Raw genomic sequence first — 18,688 nt, 5'->3', positions numbered from 1 at the left:
TGCAAAAAAAAAAAAAAGTGTATGAGTTCATTGTATCATTGTATTCCGTTTATATTTACATCTAACACTATTTCCCAACTCATATGGAAACGGGGTTTGTAAAAAAAAAAAAAAAAAAAAATAGAAATAAAAACTGCTTCTCTCTTAAAGTTAGAAAGAAATTGGTGACAGCAACTATCTTGCCTGTAATTGATTATGGAGACGTGCTTTATTTTAGTGCTTTATCTAAATGCCTCCAGTCCTTGCACACTGTTTTTCATTCAGCACTAAGATTTGTTACTGGCTGTCGTAGTCTCACCCACCACTGTCAACTGTATATGAAGTCAGACTTATCTTCATTGAGTGTACGCAGATACACACATTGGCTGACTTTAATTTATAAGGCTCTTTTAGGTTTAATACCTCCATACTTGTGTACTCTGTTACAAAGAAAAAGCAGCTCTTACGCATTACGTTCTAACAATTTGTATGTTTCAACTGTTCCTCATGTACGGACTGAATTTGGCAAGAGAGCTTTTGGCATTGCTGCTCCTATGGCATGGAATGCATTGCAGACGAAACTGAAACTTACAGAACTACTTCCATTTGGAGCCTTCCGTTCTGTCCTGAGGGACAGACAGCGAGAGACGTTTGCACAGTGCCTGTGTTTTTAAAAGGTGTAAATCTTTGTTGTTTTATAGTTCTCTTATGTATTTTAAAATGTACAGGCTGTATGTCCTAATGTTTTTTTTTGTTTGTTTGTTTTTTTAAACTGCTCTGTGACGTGTGCTGTTGACCTCTTGGCCAGGTCACCCTTTCTTATCTGGTTAAATAAAGGTTCTAAAATGAATACTTTTTAATGTAAAATTATTAATTTTAAATGCAAAATGGTGACATATGTCATCTAAAATTCTGACTTTTATCACAATATTGCCAATTTTTTTGTTGTTCTTGTAAAATAGTGACATTTTTTGAGTGAAATTATGACCTTTGTCATAATTTTGCCAAGTAAAATTCTGATTATTATTATAATATTGCCAACATTTTTAAGTTTCCATATAAAATTGTGACTTTCGTCGAGTAAAATTACGATTATTTTCCTAAAATTGCCAAAATATTAAGCTTTTCTTGTAAAATTGCGACTGTTATTGAGTGAAATTCCAACTTTCATCATAATTTTGCACAAATGTTCAGTTTTTCTTGTAAAATTTTGACTTGCGTTAAGTAAAATTACAACTTTTATTATAACACTGCCAACATTCTAAGTTTTTCTTGTGAAATTGTGACCTTTTTCTTGTGAAATTCCAACTAATTTTTCACAACAACCTTTTTTATATTGGCATAATATGTATATATTATTAAAGTTATAAATACAAATCTTTATATATCTAGAAAGGATAGTTCTAAAGAGGTAGGCATTATTCGGAGGTCTGAAGAAGGTAAGAAATACAAGAAAATGTGTGTTTATGTGCACGTGTGATTGCGTCAGCATCTCTTTCGCTCCCCACACACACTTCAAGATACGCATAATTCAGTTTGTATTGCAACTGAAAAAATGTGCATCTACTGCTGTAAACTGAATATGACATTTATTTTTTTGTTTGTCTCTCGGTAACCACAATCGCATAATTTCGTTGAATTCGATTTTTTGGATGCCATTCCGAAACAAGTCAGAAGCAGTTCTGTCTTAGTGTTAGAGCTCTGACCAAGATTATTGGATTGTAGAATAAATGTTACCTGTGTATAAATGCACAATACCAGGAACAATGGAAAAATAGCATGTCCCCACTTCCTAAAATTAAAATAATTTAAGTAGGCCTACTGAAACCCACTACTACCGACCACGCAGTCTGATAGTTTATATATCAATGATGAAATCTTAACATTGCAACACATGCCAATACGGCCGGGTTAACTTATAAAGTGCAATTTTAAATTTCCCGCCACACTTCCGGTTGGAAACGTCTATGTATGATGACGTATGCGCGTGACGTCAATGGTTGATACGGAAGTATTCGGACCCATTGAATCCAATACAAAAAGCTCTGTTTTCATCCCAAAATTCCACAGTATTCTGGACATCTGTGTTGGTGAATCTTTTGCAATTTGTTTAATGAGCAATGGAGACTGCAAAGAATAAAGCTGTAGGTGCGATCGGTGTATCAGCGGCGGACTACAGCAACACAACCAGGAGGACTTTGAGATGGATAGCAGACGCGCTACCTTGAGTACAGCTTTGGCTTCCAAACATTTGATCGCTTGCCCGTACGTGCGTGTCGCTATGTGCATGTCACGTACGTAACTTTGGGGAAATATATGTTTCTTGCCGACTCTGATGGCGGCCGGGGTGTCGTCGAAAGCTACAACGCCCGCCGCCGCCGCCGCCGTCCCGTAGCTAAGTTAGCTTCAATGGCGTCGTTAGCAACAGCATTGTTCAGCTTCGCCAAGCTGGGAATTATTAACCGTGTATTTACATGTCCATGGTTTAATAGTATTGTTGATTTTCTGTCTATCCTTCCAGTCAGGGGTTTATTTATTTTGTTTCTATCTGCATTTGAGCCCGATGCTATCACGTTAGCTCAGTAGCTAAAGAGCTTCGCCGATGTATTGTCGTGGAGACAAAAGTCACTGTGAATATCCATTTTGCGTTCTCGACTCTCATTTTCAAGAGGATATAGTATCCGAGGTGGTTTGAAATCCAAATCCGTGATCCACAATAGAAAAAGGAGAAAGTGTGGAATCCAATGAACCCTCGTACCTAAGTTACGGTCAGAGCGACAAAAGATACGTCCTGCACTGCACGCTAGTCTTTCACTCTCACTTTCCTCATCCACGAATCTTTCATCCTGGCTCAAATTAATGGGGTAATCGTCGCTTTCTCGGTCCGAATCTCTCTCGCTGCATTGTGAACAATGGGAAAATGTGAGGAGTCCTTCCTCCTGTGACGTCACGCTACTTCCGGTATAGGCAAGGCTTTTTTTTTTATCAGCGACCAAAAGTTGCGAACTTTATCGTCGTTGTTCTCTACTAAATCCTTTCAGCAAAAATATGGCAATATCGCGAAATGATCAAGTATGACACATAGAAAGGATCTGCTATCCCCGTTTATATAAGAAAATTTCATTTCAGTAGGCCTTTAATTTAATGTATCCATCCATCCATCCATTTTCTACCGCTTATTCCCTTCGGGGTCGCGGGGGGCGCTGGAGCCTATCTCAGCTACAATCGGGCGGAAGGCGGGGTACACCCTAGACAAGTCGCCACCTCATCGCAGGGCCTAATTTAATGTAATTTCATTTAATTAAAATAAAATATAATGGTAAAAAATCTACACTAATGTTAGATTTTTTTTTAAATATATACCTTTGTTACTTCTTATCCCAACTAAAATTCAAGTTTATTTTCTTTAAAAAAAATAACATTTTGTTGAAATTCATACTTAGGTCAGTTCCTTGTGTTTTCCTTGACAATTCTGGAATAGTAAATTGCATCATTCAGAACGCTGATTGTAGATCTTTAGCCCCAGACAATTACTTTAATTAAACATTCAAACACAGTCATACCATGAATTGATTAACGTGAACCCCGACTTAAACAAGTTGAAAAACTTTTTCGGGTGTTACCATTTAGTGGTCAATTGTACGGAATATGTACTGTACTGTGCAATCTACTAATAAAAGTTTCAATCAATCAATCAATCAATCAATCAATCAATCAACGTGTCCATGCACTAAATTAGTCAGAATTTTCTAAGTGAGTCTCCTACAACCCATGGAAACACCTTGATCCAATCGTGTTCTGGTTTTGAAGTCGTACTAATGCCATTGGAAACCAGATCTCTCAAGGGGGTGTGAAGAGAGAGAGGACCCTTTGTATCGCACATGCGCCTGTTTCAACGCGCGGGAACCAGATACCAGTCATTAAAAACGTAGCAACAAATTGTCATGAAAAGGAGACTTTTTATATGCTTCACAAATTAAAAGAATAGAACATTTTGAAGTGCATCGATGGTAGAAAAAAAGAAACAGAGATTTATTTAAGAAGGTAATTAAGGAAATGTTGAATGCCAGCTTAATTCGGACTCCCGAACAAAATAGGAATGAGAAGAAAGAGGACGAAGCAGGTATATTAAAGTTTAAAAGAAAGTGTACACAAACCTCTTCACGCTGCATTTGTGCAAGCACTACTGATGAACAATAACTCTGTATTCTGCACAGATGCCAAGATAGTCCAGAACATTGCAAACTTCATCTGGATATCAGTCGGGGCACGAATGGTCTTTTCCTTCGGATTTAAAAACTCCTTCCATCAATCCACAGAACCTTATGAACACATTAAAAAAAATACAAAAAACATTTCCCGGGATTTTTGTCCAAAAACTCTTCCGCATTCTTGGTATACTGAACACAAATTTAAACACAACACTTTTGTTTTTGCTCCCATTTTTCATGAGTTGATCTCAAAGATCTAAAACTTTTACTATATAGACAAAATACCTATTCCTCTCAAATATTGTTCACAAATCTGTCTAACCCCCATGGACAAAACAAGCAGAAGATGTGTTACCTGGCCCGGAGGAAGCCTGTCTCCAGGCCCTCCTCCGGAGCTAGGCCTGGAGACAGGGCTCGTCAGCGAGCGCCTGGTGGCCGGGCTAGCCACGGAGCCCGGCCGGGCACAGCCCGAAGAAGCTACACCACGTGGGCCCATCACCAGCGGTCGGAACCAGTGGGGTCGGGTGCGCTGCCAATTGGATGGCAGTGAAAGTGGAGGCTCGAGACGGACCAATTGTCGTGGAACGTCTCTACGCTGGTGGGGAAGGAGCCTGAGCTGGTGCGGGAGATGGAGCGCTACCGGTTGGATTTGATGGGGCTTACCTCTACGCATAGCAAGGGCTCTGAAATCACACTCCTGGAAAAGGGATGGATCTTGTTCACTTCTGGAGTTGCTCAGGGTGTGAGGGCCCAGGCGGGTGTGGGGATACTCACGAGTCCCCGGCTGAGTGCCTGTACGTTGGCGTTCACCCCAGTGGACAAGAGGGTCGCCTCCCTTCGCCTTAGGGTTGGAGGGGGGAAAACTCTGACTTTTGTGCGTACGCACCAAACAAGAGTTAAGAGTATTCGGCCTTCTTGGATACCTTGCATGGGGTCCTGTATGGGGCGCCGGCAGGGGATTCCATAGTCTTGCCGGGGGACTTCAACACGCACGTGGGCAATGACAGTGATACTTGGACTGACGTGATTGGGAGGAACGGTCTCCCTGATCTTAACCTGAGTGGTGGATTGTTATTGGACTTCTGTGCCAGCCATGGACTTGCGATAACAAACACCATGTTCAAGCACAGGGATGCTCATAAGTGTACCTGGTACCAGAGCACCCTAGGCCAAAGATCAATGATCGATTTTGTAATCGTATCAGCTGATCTGAGGCTGTATGTTTTGGACACTCAGGTGAAGAGAGGGGCTGAACTGTCAACTGATCACCATCTGGTGGTGAGTTGGGTCAGATGGAGGGGGAAACCTCTGGACAGACCTGGCAAACCCAAGTGTGTAGTGTGGGTGGACTGGGAACATTTGGAAGAGTCCTCTGTCCGGAGTGACTTCAACTCCCACCTCTGGCGGGACTTCTCTGCCATCCTTGTGGAGGTTGGGGACATTGAACAGGAATGGGCAATGTTCAAAGCCTCAATTGCTAAAGCTGCAGCTGCTAGCTGTGGCCAGAAGGTCTTAGGTGCCTCAAGGGGCGGTAACCCACGAAAACCCTGGTGGACAGCGGTGGTCAGGGAAGCCGTCCGACTGAAGAAGGAGTCCTACTGGGGTATGTTATCCAAGGGGACTCTGGAGGCAGTTGCAAGGTACCGACAGGCCTGAAGGGAAGCGGCCGTGGCGGTGGACGAGGGTAAGCGGAGGGTGTGGGAGCAGTTCGGGGAATCCATGGAAAAGGATTATCGGACGGCACTAAAGCTGTTCTGGAAGACCATACGGCACCTCAGGAGGGGGAAGCAGGGAACCATCCAAGCTGTGTACAGCAAGGATGGGACTCTGCTGACTTCAAGTGAGAAAGTCATAGGGCGTTGAAGAGAGCACTTTGAGGAACTGCTGAACCCAACTACATCAGATACACCCTCCGTGACAGGAGTGGAGCCTGAGGATGATGGGGGATTGACGTCGATCTCTCGGCGTGAAGTCACTGAGGTAGTTAGACAACTCCACAGTGGCAAAGCTCCGGGGGTTGACGAGATTCATCCAGAAATGCTGAAGGCTCTGGGTGTTGAGGGGCTGTCTTGGTTGATACGCCTTTTTAACATTGCGTGGAAGTCTGGGACAGTGCCGAGGAAGTGGCAAACTGTTCAAAAGGGGGGACTAGAGGGTGTGTGCTAATTACAGGGGTATCACACTACTCAGCCTCCCTGGGAAAGTTTACGCCACGGTACTGGAAAGGAGGGCTAGGCCGATAGTTGAACCTCAGATTCAAGAGGAGCAATGTGGATTCCGTCCTGGTCGTGGAACAACTGACCAGCTCTTTACTCTTGCGGGAATCCTGGAGAAGGCCTGGGAGTATGCCTATCCAGTCTACATGTGCTTTGTGGATTTGGAGAAGGCATATGACCAGGTCCCCCGGGAGATTCTGTGGGAGGTGCTGAGGGAGTACAGGGTGAGGGGGACCCTGCTGAAGGCCATCCAATCTCTGTACAACCAAAGCAAGAGTTGTGTCTGGGTGCTTGGGTGTAGGTCGGATCCGTTTCCAGTGGGGGTTGGTCTCCACCAGGGCTGCGCTCTGTCACCTATCCTGTTTGGGATTTTCACGGACAGGATTTATAGGCAGAGTCGTGACCATGGCGGAGAGGGTATACGTCTCGAGGGGCTAAAGGTTGCATCACTGCTGTTTTCAGATGATGTGGTCCTGATGGCACCATCGGTTCGTGACCTTCAACTCTCACTGGATCGGTTCGCAACCGAGTGTTCAGCGGCTGGAATGAGGATAAACATCTCCAAATCTGAGGCCATGGTTCTCAGCAGGAAACCAATGGGTTGTACAGTCCAGGTAGAGAATGAGACTCTGTCCCAGGTGAAGGAGTTTAAGAATCTCGGGGTCTTGTTCACGAGTGAGGGAAAGATGGAGAAGGAAATCAGCTGGAGAATCGGAGCAGCTGGGGCAGTATTGCAGTCTCTCTGCCGCACTGTTGTGACGAAACGAGATCTGAGCCAGAAGGCAACGCTCTTGGTCTACCGAGCTATCTACATTCATACTCTCACCTATGGTCATGAAGTGTGGGTCATGACACATGTCCTACACCGTCAATAAGACCGCGGATACAAGCGGCCGAAATTAGTTTCCTCAGAAGGTTGGCTGGCATCTCCCTTAGACTAGAGATAGGGTGAGAAGTTCAGTCACCCGAGAGAGACTCGGAGTAGAGCCGCTGCTCCTTCGCTTGGAAAGGAGCCAGCTTAGGTGGTTTGGGCAACTCGTGCAGATGCCTCACGAGTGTCTCCCTAGGGAGGTCTTTGTTGCACATTCCACTGGGAGGAGACCACAGGGCAGGCCAAAGACCAGATGGGGGATTACATCTCCTCTCTGGCCTGGGAACGCTTTGGGATCCCCCAGGAGGAAGTTGCTAATGTTGCTCTGGAGAGTGAAGTCTGGGGGTCTCTGCTGGAGCTGTTGTCCCCGCGACCCGATTCCGGATAAGTGGTTGAAGATGAATGGATGGATGGAAATCTGTGTAAATATGTGTTAGTGAGCATGCATATATATATATACATATATATATTGACGGAAGAAGATTTTTTTCATATATCCATATTTAAGTGTTACTTCTTTATTTTCATAGTCATATTACAAAACAGCTAGTGTTCTTCCAATTGTGCTCTTTTAGACTGCAAGTACTATGTGTCGGCCTTGATAGTGGGAGTAGCCATAACTTATTTTCCTTCTCTGTTCCTGTGTCCAGCTGAGGGGAAAAATGGGCATGTGTTTTGGGCTGCCGGGAGAGACAACGAGGGTGGGAGCGAGAAACACATGATAGAAGACAACACTTCGGTAAATTAGAGGAGATCGATCTTAGCTGCGCTAGTGAACGCTTCTGTACTGGATTGGTCTCACGTTTGTTTTCAAAGCTTTGAAAATAAATCACAAAATACCCATTCTGTCTGGTGTTCAATTTGAGCTCAGCTATGTGTCATAAAAAGAACTTAGGAGTGACCAGAAACTTAAATTCCCTGGAGGAACATCTGGTCGAACGCAACAATTTATATACACTACCGTTCAAAAGTTTGGGGTCACCCAAACAATTTTGTGGAATAGCCTTAATTTCTAAGAACAAGAATAGACTGTCGCATTTCAGATGAAAGTTCTCTTTTTCTGGCCATTTTGAGCGTTTAATTGACCCCACAAATGTGATGCTCCAGAAACTCAATCTGCTCAAAGGAAGGTCAGTTTTGTAGCTTTTGTAACGAGCTAAACTGTTTTCAGATGTGTGAACATGATTGCACAAGGGTTTTCTAATCATCAATTAGCCTTCTGAGCCAATGAGCAAACACATTGTACCATTAGAACACTGGAGTGATAGTTGCTGGAAATGGGCCTCTATACACCTATGTAGATATTACACCAAAAACCAGACATTTGCAGCTAGAATAGTCATTTACCACATTAGCAATGTATAGAGTGTACTTCTTTAAAGTTAAGACTAGTTTAAAGTTATCTTCATTGAAAAATAAGGACATTTTAATGTGACCCCAAACTTTTGAACGGTAGTGTATATACTCTGAATACAATGTGTATATACTGGTACACCCTATATGTACACAGAGAATAAATATGACAAATACCAACATCATAAATATAGACATTTATTTACAAATACATTTGCATGGACATTTAAAACTGCAACATTAAATGTATGAGATGCTCGAGTAAACAGATATTCCACGTTACTTAATTGAGGACAAGACAATTTTTATTGCCAGAAACAAGCTGAAATTTAGTTTTTTTTAATTAATTTAATAATTATAACAATGTTATTCCAATAGATGTTACATATGACTGCTGTTAGTAACATTTGTCCATTTTGGAAGCCTTTCTAGAGCAACATTTTTGTATTTGAATATTCATGAATAGAAGTGATCAGCTACGTGAAGGAAGTATGAATATTGGTGATTGGTGAAAATATTGGTGCTAATTCAACAGCCATCCACCCTGTGAGCAAAAGTGAGATTATTCAGAGATTAGTGAGAAGCAGTAAGTACAAAAACTAACTGAAAATGTTCATTTTCAAAAATGGTACAAAGCATTTTATGATAATTTGCATGTTATTTTACATAATCTATACTTATACAGTATTGTGTAAAATAGTTGATTAAAGTATATTCTCTCTTTAATCAAAATACATAAAGTTGTTCTGCGTTAGTTATCGGTAATGCTTAAGAGGAAACTGTCTGAGGATCCGCCAGCTGTGATCACGACTTCATGCTGCAGTCAGATGGGGTTACATCGTCATCTCCAAGGGAGCTGCAGTGATTGAATGTAAAAATGACTGAAAAAAAAAAGTAAAAACAGACCGATGCTGTCACGTAGGATGATGTGTTTGTGATTTTTGACCCTAAAGTCTCCCCCAGCAAGAAGCCTGACAAGCTGACTTCATTCCATCACGTGTCTCCCTGGCATGGATGCGGATGTTGACATCATTCATTGTTTGCTATTCTTCTGGGAATAACTCCATGCCGACGTCAAACTTCAGCTATTGACAAACAAATCAGATTTACAAAGCATTTTACAAAACATTTTTACATCTTTGTATCGGTATTGATGAAAAGATGACGCGAAAAGGTGAACATTAATATCAAAATATGGCCCGTAAAGAAAATTTAGAGCCACGGATAGAGAACAGTACACTTAAGACAACAATCCCGGTTAAATCAAATCTAAAACGACCCCGGAAGGAACAAGCGGTAGAAAATGGATGGATGGATAAAATGATGGATGAATCTTCTAGCAACAACTACAGCGATTTTTGTTTCCACTGGGAGTTAGGCACCCAGGTCACGCACATATTCTTACCCTCTGTCCTACTTTTCCGTCACTATTCTCAGGGCAGTCAATGGATTGCAGCTGGACTGATCTGACAAATCTAGGGCCATGCCTACTTTATGTATTTTATGTCTATTCTAATTTTTACACGGGTAAGTCAGCCGTGTAATTCTTCAATCTCCGGCACTTAGCTTTGTATGGACTCATTGATCGTTTACAAAGTGAGTTCCGAGAGGAAGTGACGCCAGAAAGACCACGCCCACACAGGAAGTGACATCAGAAAGAACGCGCCACAGCCAGCTTCATAATAAAGCGGTTTCGTAACTCGGAGCTAACCACTGGAAATATGGAGGTGAGTCATCCAGACATGCCCGTGTTCCTCCTTCCGTCTGTACAGACGCTTGTGGAAATCACACATGAATACCTTAAGTGAAAGTGATTGCAGCTATTTGGGATACAACACTTCTCAGACGGCAAGAGAACTTTCGAAGGTCCGGCCGGGTCAGCTGTGATTGTATTTCGCGAAAAACTTTGTCCATTTGTCGGAGGAGAGACAACGAGAATGTGAGCTCCCGTGGATGTGATAAAAAAGGTAGCGTGTGCTTTGTATTACCTGGCCGTCCTGGAAAACGGCAAAGCAGACTGTATCAGGTATTGTCCGCCATGTATGTAACAGACTCAACGTCTAGGTCCAGAGTATATAAAGTCACCAAAAACGAATGGACAATGAAGGTGAAGGCAAAACTGTGAGGAGTGTCCTGACCAGATATCTAGATCCCGAGTTTGACTGATGTAAAATGTCTACTAGCATGAACTGCTGAAGGCTATTTAGTTGAGAGACAAAACGTCTTCTAAGACATACCGAACAGTCCAGTTGGGATCAATTGAATGTCCTGTGTCACAATGACCTGGATGAATGAGAATATCCACAGACATGTTTTCTTCACTCCCGCTATTCCACTTTCACACACCTTCTGTCACTTCCTTTTTCCTCTTTTTCTCTCCAATCAACCCTAGATGCCAATTGACATAACAAGATGTAGCAACGATATTAGCAAAGAAAAGTTTTGGTCAGAGAGCTTCTTCATATCATAACGAACTTAAGGGTCGCAGTTGTATTTTATGGCATTCTGACTAGCCAACATGCCATCTGAGAGGGGAGGTAAGTGTGGTTAAAGGAGCAGCAGTGATGGATGAAGATTGGGTTCGGGGGAAAAATGGCACAGAAATGCCTTGCAACAGTAAGGGTATGCACACGCGAATGTGGCGCAAACCGATTAGCAAATTGGAATGTGCAGCTGGACTAACTGCATAGGCGTGGTGTCATCTTCACTTTGGATGAGAAAGGTGTGAGTGCAAAGGCCGGATAGAATGTCAGGTTGTTTAAAGGCTTAATGGGAGCTTTGTTGATCAATCTTCCTGCGGAGATCATTAGGATTCAAATTTCTCATCGGGGATGACTGTGTTGAAGGGACGGTCCCAGAACATGGAGGTGATTCCAAAACCTGGAGAAATTTGAATTAGATTTACACGCTGGATGACACTTAACTTTTACCAAACCCAAAACCAGTGAAGTTGGCATGTTGTGTAAATCGTAAATAAAAACAGAATACAATGATTTGCAAATCCTTTACAACCAATATTCAATTGAATAGACTGCAAAGACAAGATATTTAATGTTCGAACTGGAAAACTTTGTGATTTTTTAGAAATATTAGCTCATTTGGAATTTGATACCTGCAACATGTTTCAAAAAAGCTGGCACAAGTGTCAAAAAAGACGGAGAAAGTTGAGGAATGCTCATCAAACACTTGTTTGGAACATCCCACATGTGAACAGGCTAATTGGGAACAGGTGGGTGCCATGATTGGGTATAAAAGCAGCTTCCATGAAACAAACAAGGATGGGGCGAGGGTCAAAACTTTGTGAACAAATGTGTAAGCAAATTGTCAAACAGTTTAAGAACAACATTTCTTAACGAGCTATTGCAAGGAATTTAGCGATTTCACCATCTACAGTCCTTAATATCATCAAAAGGTTCAGATAATCTGGAGAAATCACTGCACGTAAGCGATGATATTACCGACCTTCGATCCCCTCAGGCGGTACTGCATCAAAAAGCGACATCAGTGTGTAAAGGATATCACCACATGGGCTCAGGAACACTTCAGAAAACCACTGTCAGTAACTACAGTTGGTCGCTACATCTGTAAGTGCAAGTTAAAACTCTACTATGCAAAGTGGACGTCATGTCCTCAGGAACAAAGAAGAAAAGAACCATCCGGATTGTTATAGGTGCAAAGTTGAAAAGCCAGCATCAGTGATGGTATGGGGGTGTATTAGTGCTCAAGGTATGGGTAACTTACACATCTGTGAAGGCACCAATAATGCTGAAAGGTACATACAGGTTTTGGAGCAACATATGTTGTCATCCAAGCAACGTTATTATGCTTATTTCAGCAAGACAATGCCAAGCTACGTGTTACAACAGCGTGGCTTCATAGTAAAAGAGTGCGGGTACTAGACTGGCCTGCCTGTAGTCCAGACCTGTCTCCCATTGAGAATGTGTGGTGCATTATGAAGCCTAAAATACCACAACGCAGACCCTGGACTGTTGAACAACTTAAGCTGTACATCAAGCAAGAATGGGAAATAATTCCACCTGAAAAGCTTAAAACATTGCTCTCCTCAGTTCCCAAACATTTACTGAGTGTTGTTAAAAAGAAAGGCCATGTAACACAGTGGTAAAAATGTGCCTGTGCCAGTTCGAACATTAAAAATCTTGTCTTTGCAGTCTATTCAATTGAATATAAGTTGAAAAGGATTTGCAAATCATTGTATTCCGTTTTTATTTACGAATTACACAACATGCCAACTTCACTGGTTTTGGGTTTTGTAGATAACCTGTAGTCCTCACCTGCTCTTTGGTGCTCAAAGTGGTGTTTGACATGGTAGGCCTTTAGACTGTACATGTAAGAGCCTTTCTTCGGAGAGCCGTAGTGAAGGTAGTAGTGGATCATATCGTACACCACGTAGCCGCACAGTCCCCCGGCAAACACTGATTTCCCAATCATGTCTGGCAGCAGGGTGCACAAAATTGTGTAGAAAGCTACAACCACTAAGGAGGCCAGGCCGGGGGGGAAGACCAGCCTGGAACCATCAAATGGAGACTGGGGAGAAAGGAGCAGACATGATTCAAAGCTGTAGACATGATCTATATAATCCATCTTTGATAATTGAAAGCAGATTACCATTTATCAATGAAATGCATTACTTCATAAATATTCAGCAAGTTACGGCGACGCACCAACTTCCATAACACAAGAAGAAGTCATTTTATCAGAAATAACTAAATAGAAGAAATGGATGAAGGAGGCTATGGAAATAAGGAAGCAAGGGGCCAACCCCATCAACAGGAACTAAAGTTTAAGTCTCAACGATAGTCACACACACACTAGGTGTGGTGAAATTACCCTTTGCATTTGACCCATACCCTTGTTCACCCCCTGGGAGGTGAGGGGAGCAGAGAGCAGCGGCGGTGGCCACGCTTGGGAATTATTTTGGTGATTTAACCCCCAATTCCAACCCTTGATGCTGAGTGGAGGCAATGGGTCCCATTTTTATGGGACCCATGAGACCTTCCAGTCTCAGGGCGGACACTCTAACCACAAGGCCACTGAGCAGGTCAATTACATGGCATACATGCTTCTGCACACCTGGGACGCTGTTCGTCATTGGCAACGCCAGGGCGGAGAAAATAAACTGTATGGCCGGGTCGGGGAACTTTATTTAGCAGGTAATTCTACTGTTAAAATGTTGGTTACTGTACTTTTATTGAAAATGTCTTGAATGTTAAATATGAGAGCAGAAAAAGTTTCCTATTGTTAATTCAACCTAAAGTGTCGGGTGCACTTTATTCAAATAAGATGTGAATGCATTGGCCATTAATTGTTGTTTGCTTGCTTGTTTGGATCCATAATTTATTCATACCATTTAGCCTTTACAAGAAATAACAGGAATATAGAAAACTTTACCTGCAGTGTCCAATATTCAGTATTTATTTCACAGTCACACTGCTTGCTTTTTACTGAATTTTATGTCATCCATCCATCCATCCATTTTCTGCCGCTTGTCCCTTTCGGGGTCGCGGTGGGTGCTGGAGCTTATCTCAGCTGCATTCGAGCGGAAGGCGGGGTACACCCTGGACAAGTCGCCACCTCCTCGCAGGGCCAACACAGATAGACAGACAACATTCACACTCACATTCACACACTAGGGCCAATTTAGTGTTGCTAATCAACCTATTCATGTCATATCGTTCTAAAAAGAAAAATAAATCGTATCGGCAACCAAAAATATCAAATCGAACCGTTAAAACGTACCGTTACACCCCTAATGTACACAGATGTGTTCATTTGTAATCGAGACGATGCATAATTATCAGATTTTTACCTTAGATTAACATACATATAGGGGATCAACACAGTTTGCGTCAATCTTCTTGATTATTATCTTATTATACTCAAGTAAATTGACACTCCCAATAATACCTGTTATTACCTGTCAGGACATTTGCTGTAGATATTTGGTAAGTGGTACGAAAATGTAAGAGAGCTTCATTGGCGCAGATAGTTTCTTTGTTTGTGTGCAGTTGTTCCTAAACATAGTAGAATGAAGAATGGTCCAATTCTCTATTTTCAAATGAAAGCCTCGAATGCAGTATGTACCTTGTGATGCTGCCCATGCAGGAGAAAGTGTAGCGTGATGAGGTAGTAGTTATGAGCTGGTGGTTTCATGTGAAACACAAAGCGATGGATGCAGTACTCCATGAATGACCACAAGAACCAGCCCATCAAGAAGAATATCAGGAAAGTGTATTTATGGACCATAACAGAGAAATCTGTGGATACACAGACACACAATGAAAATGATGAATGTATTATGGGGTATGTGCCAATGAGAGAGCCTTGGGTGGTTGAGTGGTGAATACGCTTGTTACCTGAGGTGATGGCAATCTTTGTGGTGCCTTTTGCCAAAGAGGTGTAGCAATACCAACAAAAATAAAACACAATAGGAAGCCACACTACTGGCACCCAGTACCTGTTGTTACAAGAGAAAAAAAGAGTGTGTCCATTCTCAATAACTTTTTAAAATGTGGAACAAATAAAATCAATTAGCAGGTTATGGATATATTTGTATAAACTTCTGGAAATCTTTCTTGTGTTTGCATTAAAAAAAAAAGTATTTTGTCTTACCAAGAGGTCTTGGTGCTGGCCTCCATAAAAGGGTTTCCAAAGAGTCTGATAGGCCGGTCGACTGGCTGGTGAACCCAGGCATCATATTTCTCTCCTAGGTGGCCCACCTGCCATGCCAGTGGCTTCCTCCAGTCCACCAAATCCTGACAGGACCAGACCATGACAAACAGGAATGAAAGTGGAAATGTATTCCTCACATCCAGCAGGTGGCAGCAGAATGTTGCTAAACAGGTCGGACAAGGAAACAATATATTCTGTGTGTACAGTCACAACCTACTGTATGTCCTCACTGTTCTGCTGGTAGTACTGAGCTATTTTATTTTTACATTTCATATTCTATCAAGCAGCCACATGTAGTGAAGAACATGTGTAGGATTTGTCGTAGTAGGAATGGAGGAGATGTATACAAGTCATCATTGAAATACAAGTCCATTTAAAAAAATACACTTTAAGGAGAGTGTTTCATTGTTTAGAATGATTATGTTCAGGAGACCATAGAGCAGGGGTAGGGAACTTATGGCTCGCGAGCCAGATGTGGCTCTTTTGATGACCGTATCTGGCTCTCAGATAAATCTTAGCTTAGACATTGCTTAACACAATAAGTAATGAATAATTCAGCTAGAAATCACATTGTTAAAAATAACGTTCAAAATATAAAACATTCTTATGCATTTTAATCCATCCATCCGTTTTTCTACTGCACCTGTTCAAGAAGTCGTATTAATGGTAAGAAGTATTGTATTTGTTATTGGTTAGCTTCAGAATAACAATGTTATTAAAAAGAATAAGAGACTTATTATACTCTAAAAATGTTGGTCTTGCTTAAAAATGCACGTATTTAGTTGTATTCAGTGTAGTGTTGTAACGATACCAATATTTTGGTACCGGTACTAAAAATATTTCAATATTTTTCGGTACTTTTCTAAATAAAGGGGACCAGAAAAAAATTGCATTATTGGCTTTATTTTAACAAAACATCTTAGGGTACATTAAACATGTGCTTTTTATTGCAGCTAAGTCCTTAAATAAAATAGTGAACATACAAGACAGCTTGTCTTTTAGAAGTAAGTAAACAAACTAAGGCTCCTAATTAGTCTGCTGACGTATGCAGTAACATATTGTGTCATTTATCATTCTATTATTTTGTCAAAATAATCAAGGACAAGTGGTAGAAAATGAATTATTAAGCTACATTTTCATTTACTGTTAATATCTGCTTACTTTCTCTTATAACATGTTCTATCTACACTTCTGTTAAAAGGTAATAATCATTTATTCTTCTGTTGTTTGATACTTTACATTAGTTTTGTATGATACCACAAATTTAGGTATCATTTCGATACCAATTAGTTACAGGATCATACATTGGTCATATTCAAAGTCCTCATGTGTCCAGGGACATATTTCTTGAGTTTATAAACATAATATAATTTTTTTTTAAACGAAAGAAGATGTGATGCCAAAAAAATATCGACGTAATCATAGTAGTATCGACTAGATACGTGCCTGTACTCGATATCATTACAGTGGATGTTAGGTGTAGATCCACCCATGGCATTTGTTTACATTTTGATGCCGGTGAGCTACGGTGTGTAGTGAAGCATGTTTAGCTATTCCTCGTCCTGCAGGAATGATACTTGTAAGAAACTTACTCTAACATAGGCAATATAGTACCGAAAATTATTAATTAGTATCGCGGTACTATACTAATACCGGTATACCGTACAACCCTAATTCAGTGTTAAAATTTTTTATATGGCTCTCACGGAAATACATTTTAAAATATTTGGCTTTCATGGCTCTCTCAGCCAAAAAGATTCCCGACCCCCGCCATAGAGGATCACAGATTATCACCCGGGTAAGAAAGTTTGAATGCCAAAACTTCCTTCAGGGACAAAGACAAGCTGGCCTTTTTACCTACTGTAAAAGTGCAGCTTGTGTAAATAGAGCGGGATACTTAAAGTCAAAACAATTCGGAATCCTAACTAGGTTTTGGGGGGAAATGCACCATTAAATATATAAATAAAAAATCAGATGTTAAAAAGTGCCTTCAAGGGATTTGAAAATTAGGACAATATTGGCTAATTTTCCAACCACATGTTTGTTTTTTTTACCCGTCCTTAAAGTTAAGATTAAGTTACAGTCTTTATATTCTACTGATGACAGTCTTTACCGGTCTTTGAATCCTACACCAATTGAAGGTTTTATTGTTTAATCCTTGAACAGACCAATTGTATTTGCATTATTTTCTGTAGATTTTTTTTTTTATTGCAGGTCTAACCACATTCAGAAACAAATTGTGCTCAGTCTTTGATGTTCCGCTTAAGTAACCACAGTCCAGCATGCTGTGAAATTTCAGTTGATACTGACTAGTCAATGACTTGCCATAACTGCACTTAATTAACCATTGTCCTATACTCCCACGAGGCCATTGCAACTGTGCACTCTCCTTCACCCTTCTAGTGCTAATTTGCTAGTGCTATCACTTGTACAACATTGGATAACTGCAACTGTACTGAGTGTGGGGATTATTTGGAGTCTGGATTTATTTTTTTTATCAAGCAATCATTTATAACTTGTCGTAGGACCAACAGTATTAGCTAAGGCACGTTTTTATGTGTGGAGTCTTGAGTCAACGAGCATGCCGTGGGTTTTGACTTTGTGGAGTTTTTATTATAAATTGATTGTTTCTTTTTTTATTTTATCAGAAAAATGTAAAAGGCACTTATTTCTCTGTTTGGATACGTTGCATTAGTTTTGGGCGATGCTACACATCTAGGTATCGATCAAATGCCAAAAAGTTACAGGGTCTGTATTGGCCTTACAAAATGCTTATACTTTACATTTTCAACATAATTTAATAATTACATTTTTGATCACAATTATAATCAGACAAAAACACAGGATGATGGTGTAATAATATAAATTAAATACAATTATACATTTAATTATTTCCTAATATTGGCTCTTTTAAAAAAAAATGTATATGTGTTTTTTTGCCCTAAAAAGGGAACTGCCCTTTTTTGGGGGAAATTTTGCCTATCACACACAATACTTATTTGAAACAAGCACACATATGTTTTCTTTTTCTATGAATTCTTATTTTGTAAAGAAACACTAGAAAGGGTCAACAAACAATGAAGGTAATTGGATTCAATCTATTTCACCTATAAAATATCCAAAAACCTTCATCAACGTTTTATATATACATTTTGTAAGTATATATGTAACGTAGTAACAGGCACATTTATGATAACATGTAATATTTACGTAATTTTGTCATTTTAAGCATTCAAGCAGCGCTTTAATTTTACAGACGAATCACAACATTTACTATTTCCTTCAAAATCAACAACTATTACTAATTATGGCAGACTTTACGAGAGCCAATAATGACTACTTTGGGACAAATGATGACCCAAAACCTA

The 18,688-nt window shown here is 40.7% G+C and overlaps 1 protein-coding gene across 1 annotated transcript in view; it reads right to left on the bottom strand.

The window, feature by feature from the left end:
- Window positions 1-8,814: 8,814 nt before the first annotated feature.
- Window positions 8,815-18,688, bottom strand: part of fa2h (fatty acid 2-hydroxylase) — a 73,626-nt gene continuing 63,752 nt past the window's right edge. Inside the window, exons 3-7 of the mRNA XM_062035458.1 lie at window positions 15,261-15,403; window positions 15,005-15,105; window positions 14,733-14,905; window positions 12,923-13,175; window positions 8,815-11,510 (exon numbers count right to left, since the gene is read on the bottom strand). Of these exons, the coding sequence (XP_061891442.1) occupies window positions 11,437-11,510; window positions 12,923-13,175; window positions 14,733-14,905; window positions 15,005-15,105; window positions 15,261-15,403 (744 nt within the window). The 3' untranslated portion in view covers window positions 8,815-11,436. The remainder of the gene's footprint in view (window positions 11,511-12,922; window positions 13,176-14,732; window positions 14,906-15,004; window positions 15,106-15,260; window positions 15,404-18,688) is intronic.

This window comes from Entelurus aequoreus, linkage group LG24 (genome assembly GCF_033978785.1).
Source record: "Entelurus aequoreus isolate RoL-2023_Sb linkage group LG24, RoL_Eaeq_v1.1, whole genome shotgun sequence".
NCBI lineage: Eukaryota > Metazoa > Chordata > Actinopteri > Syngnathiformes > Syngnathidae > Entelurus > Entelurus aequoreus.
This window is presented reverse-complemented; position numbering and strand designations above follow the sequence as displayed.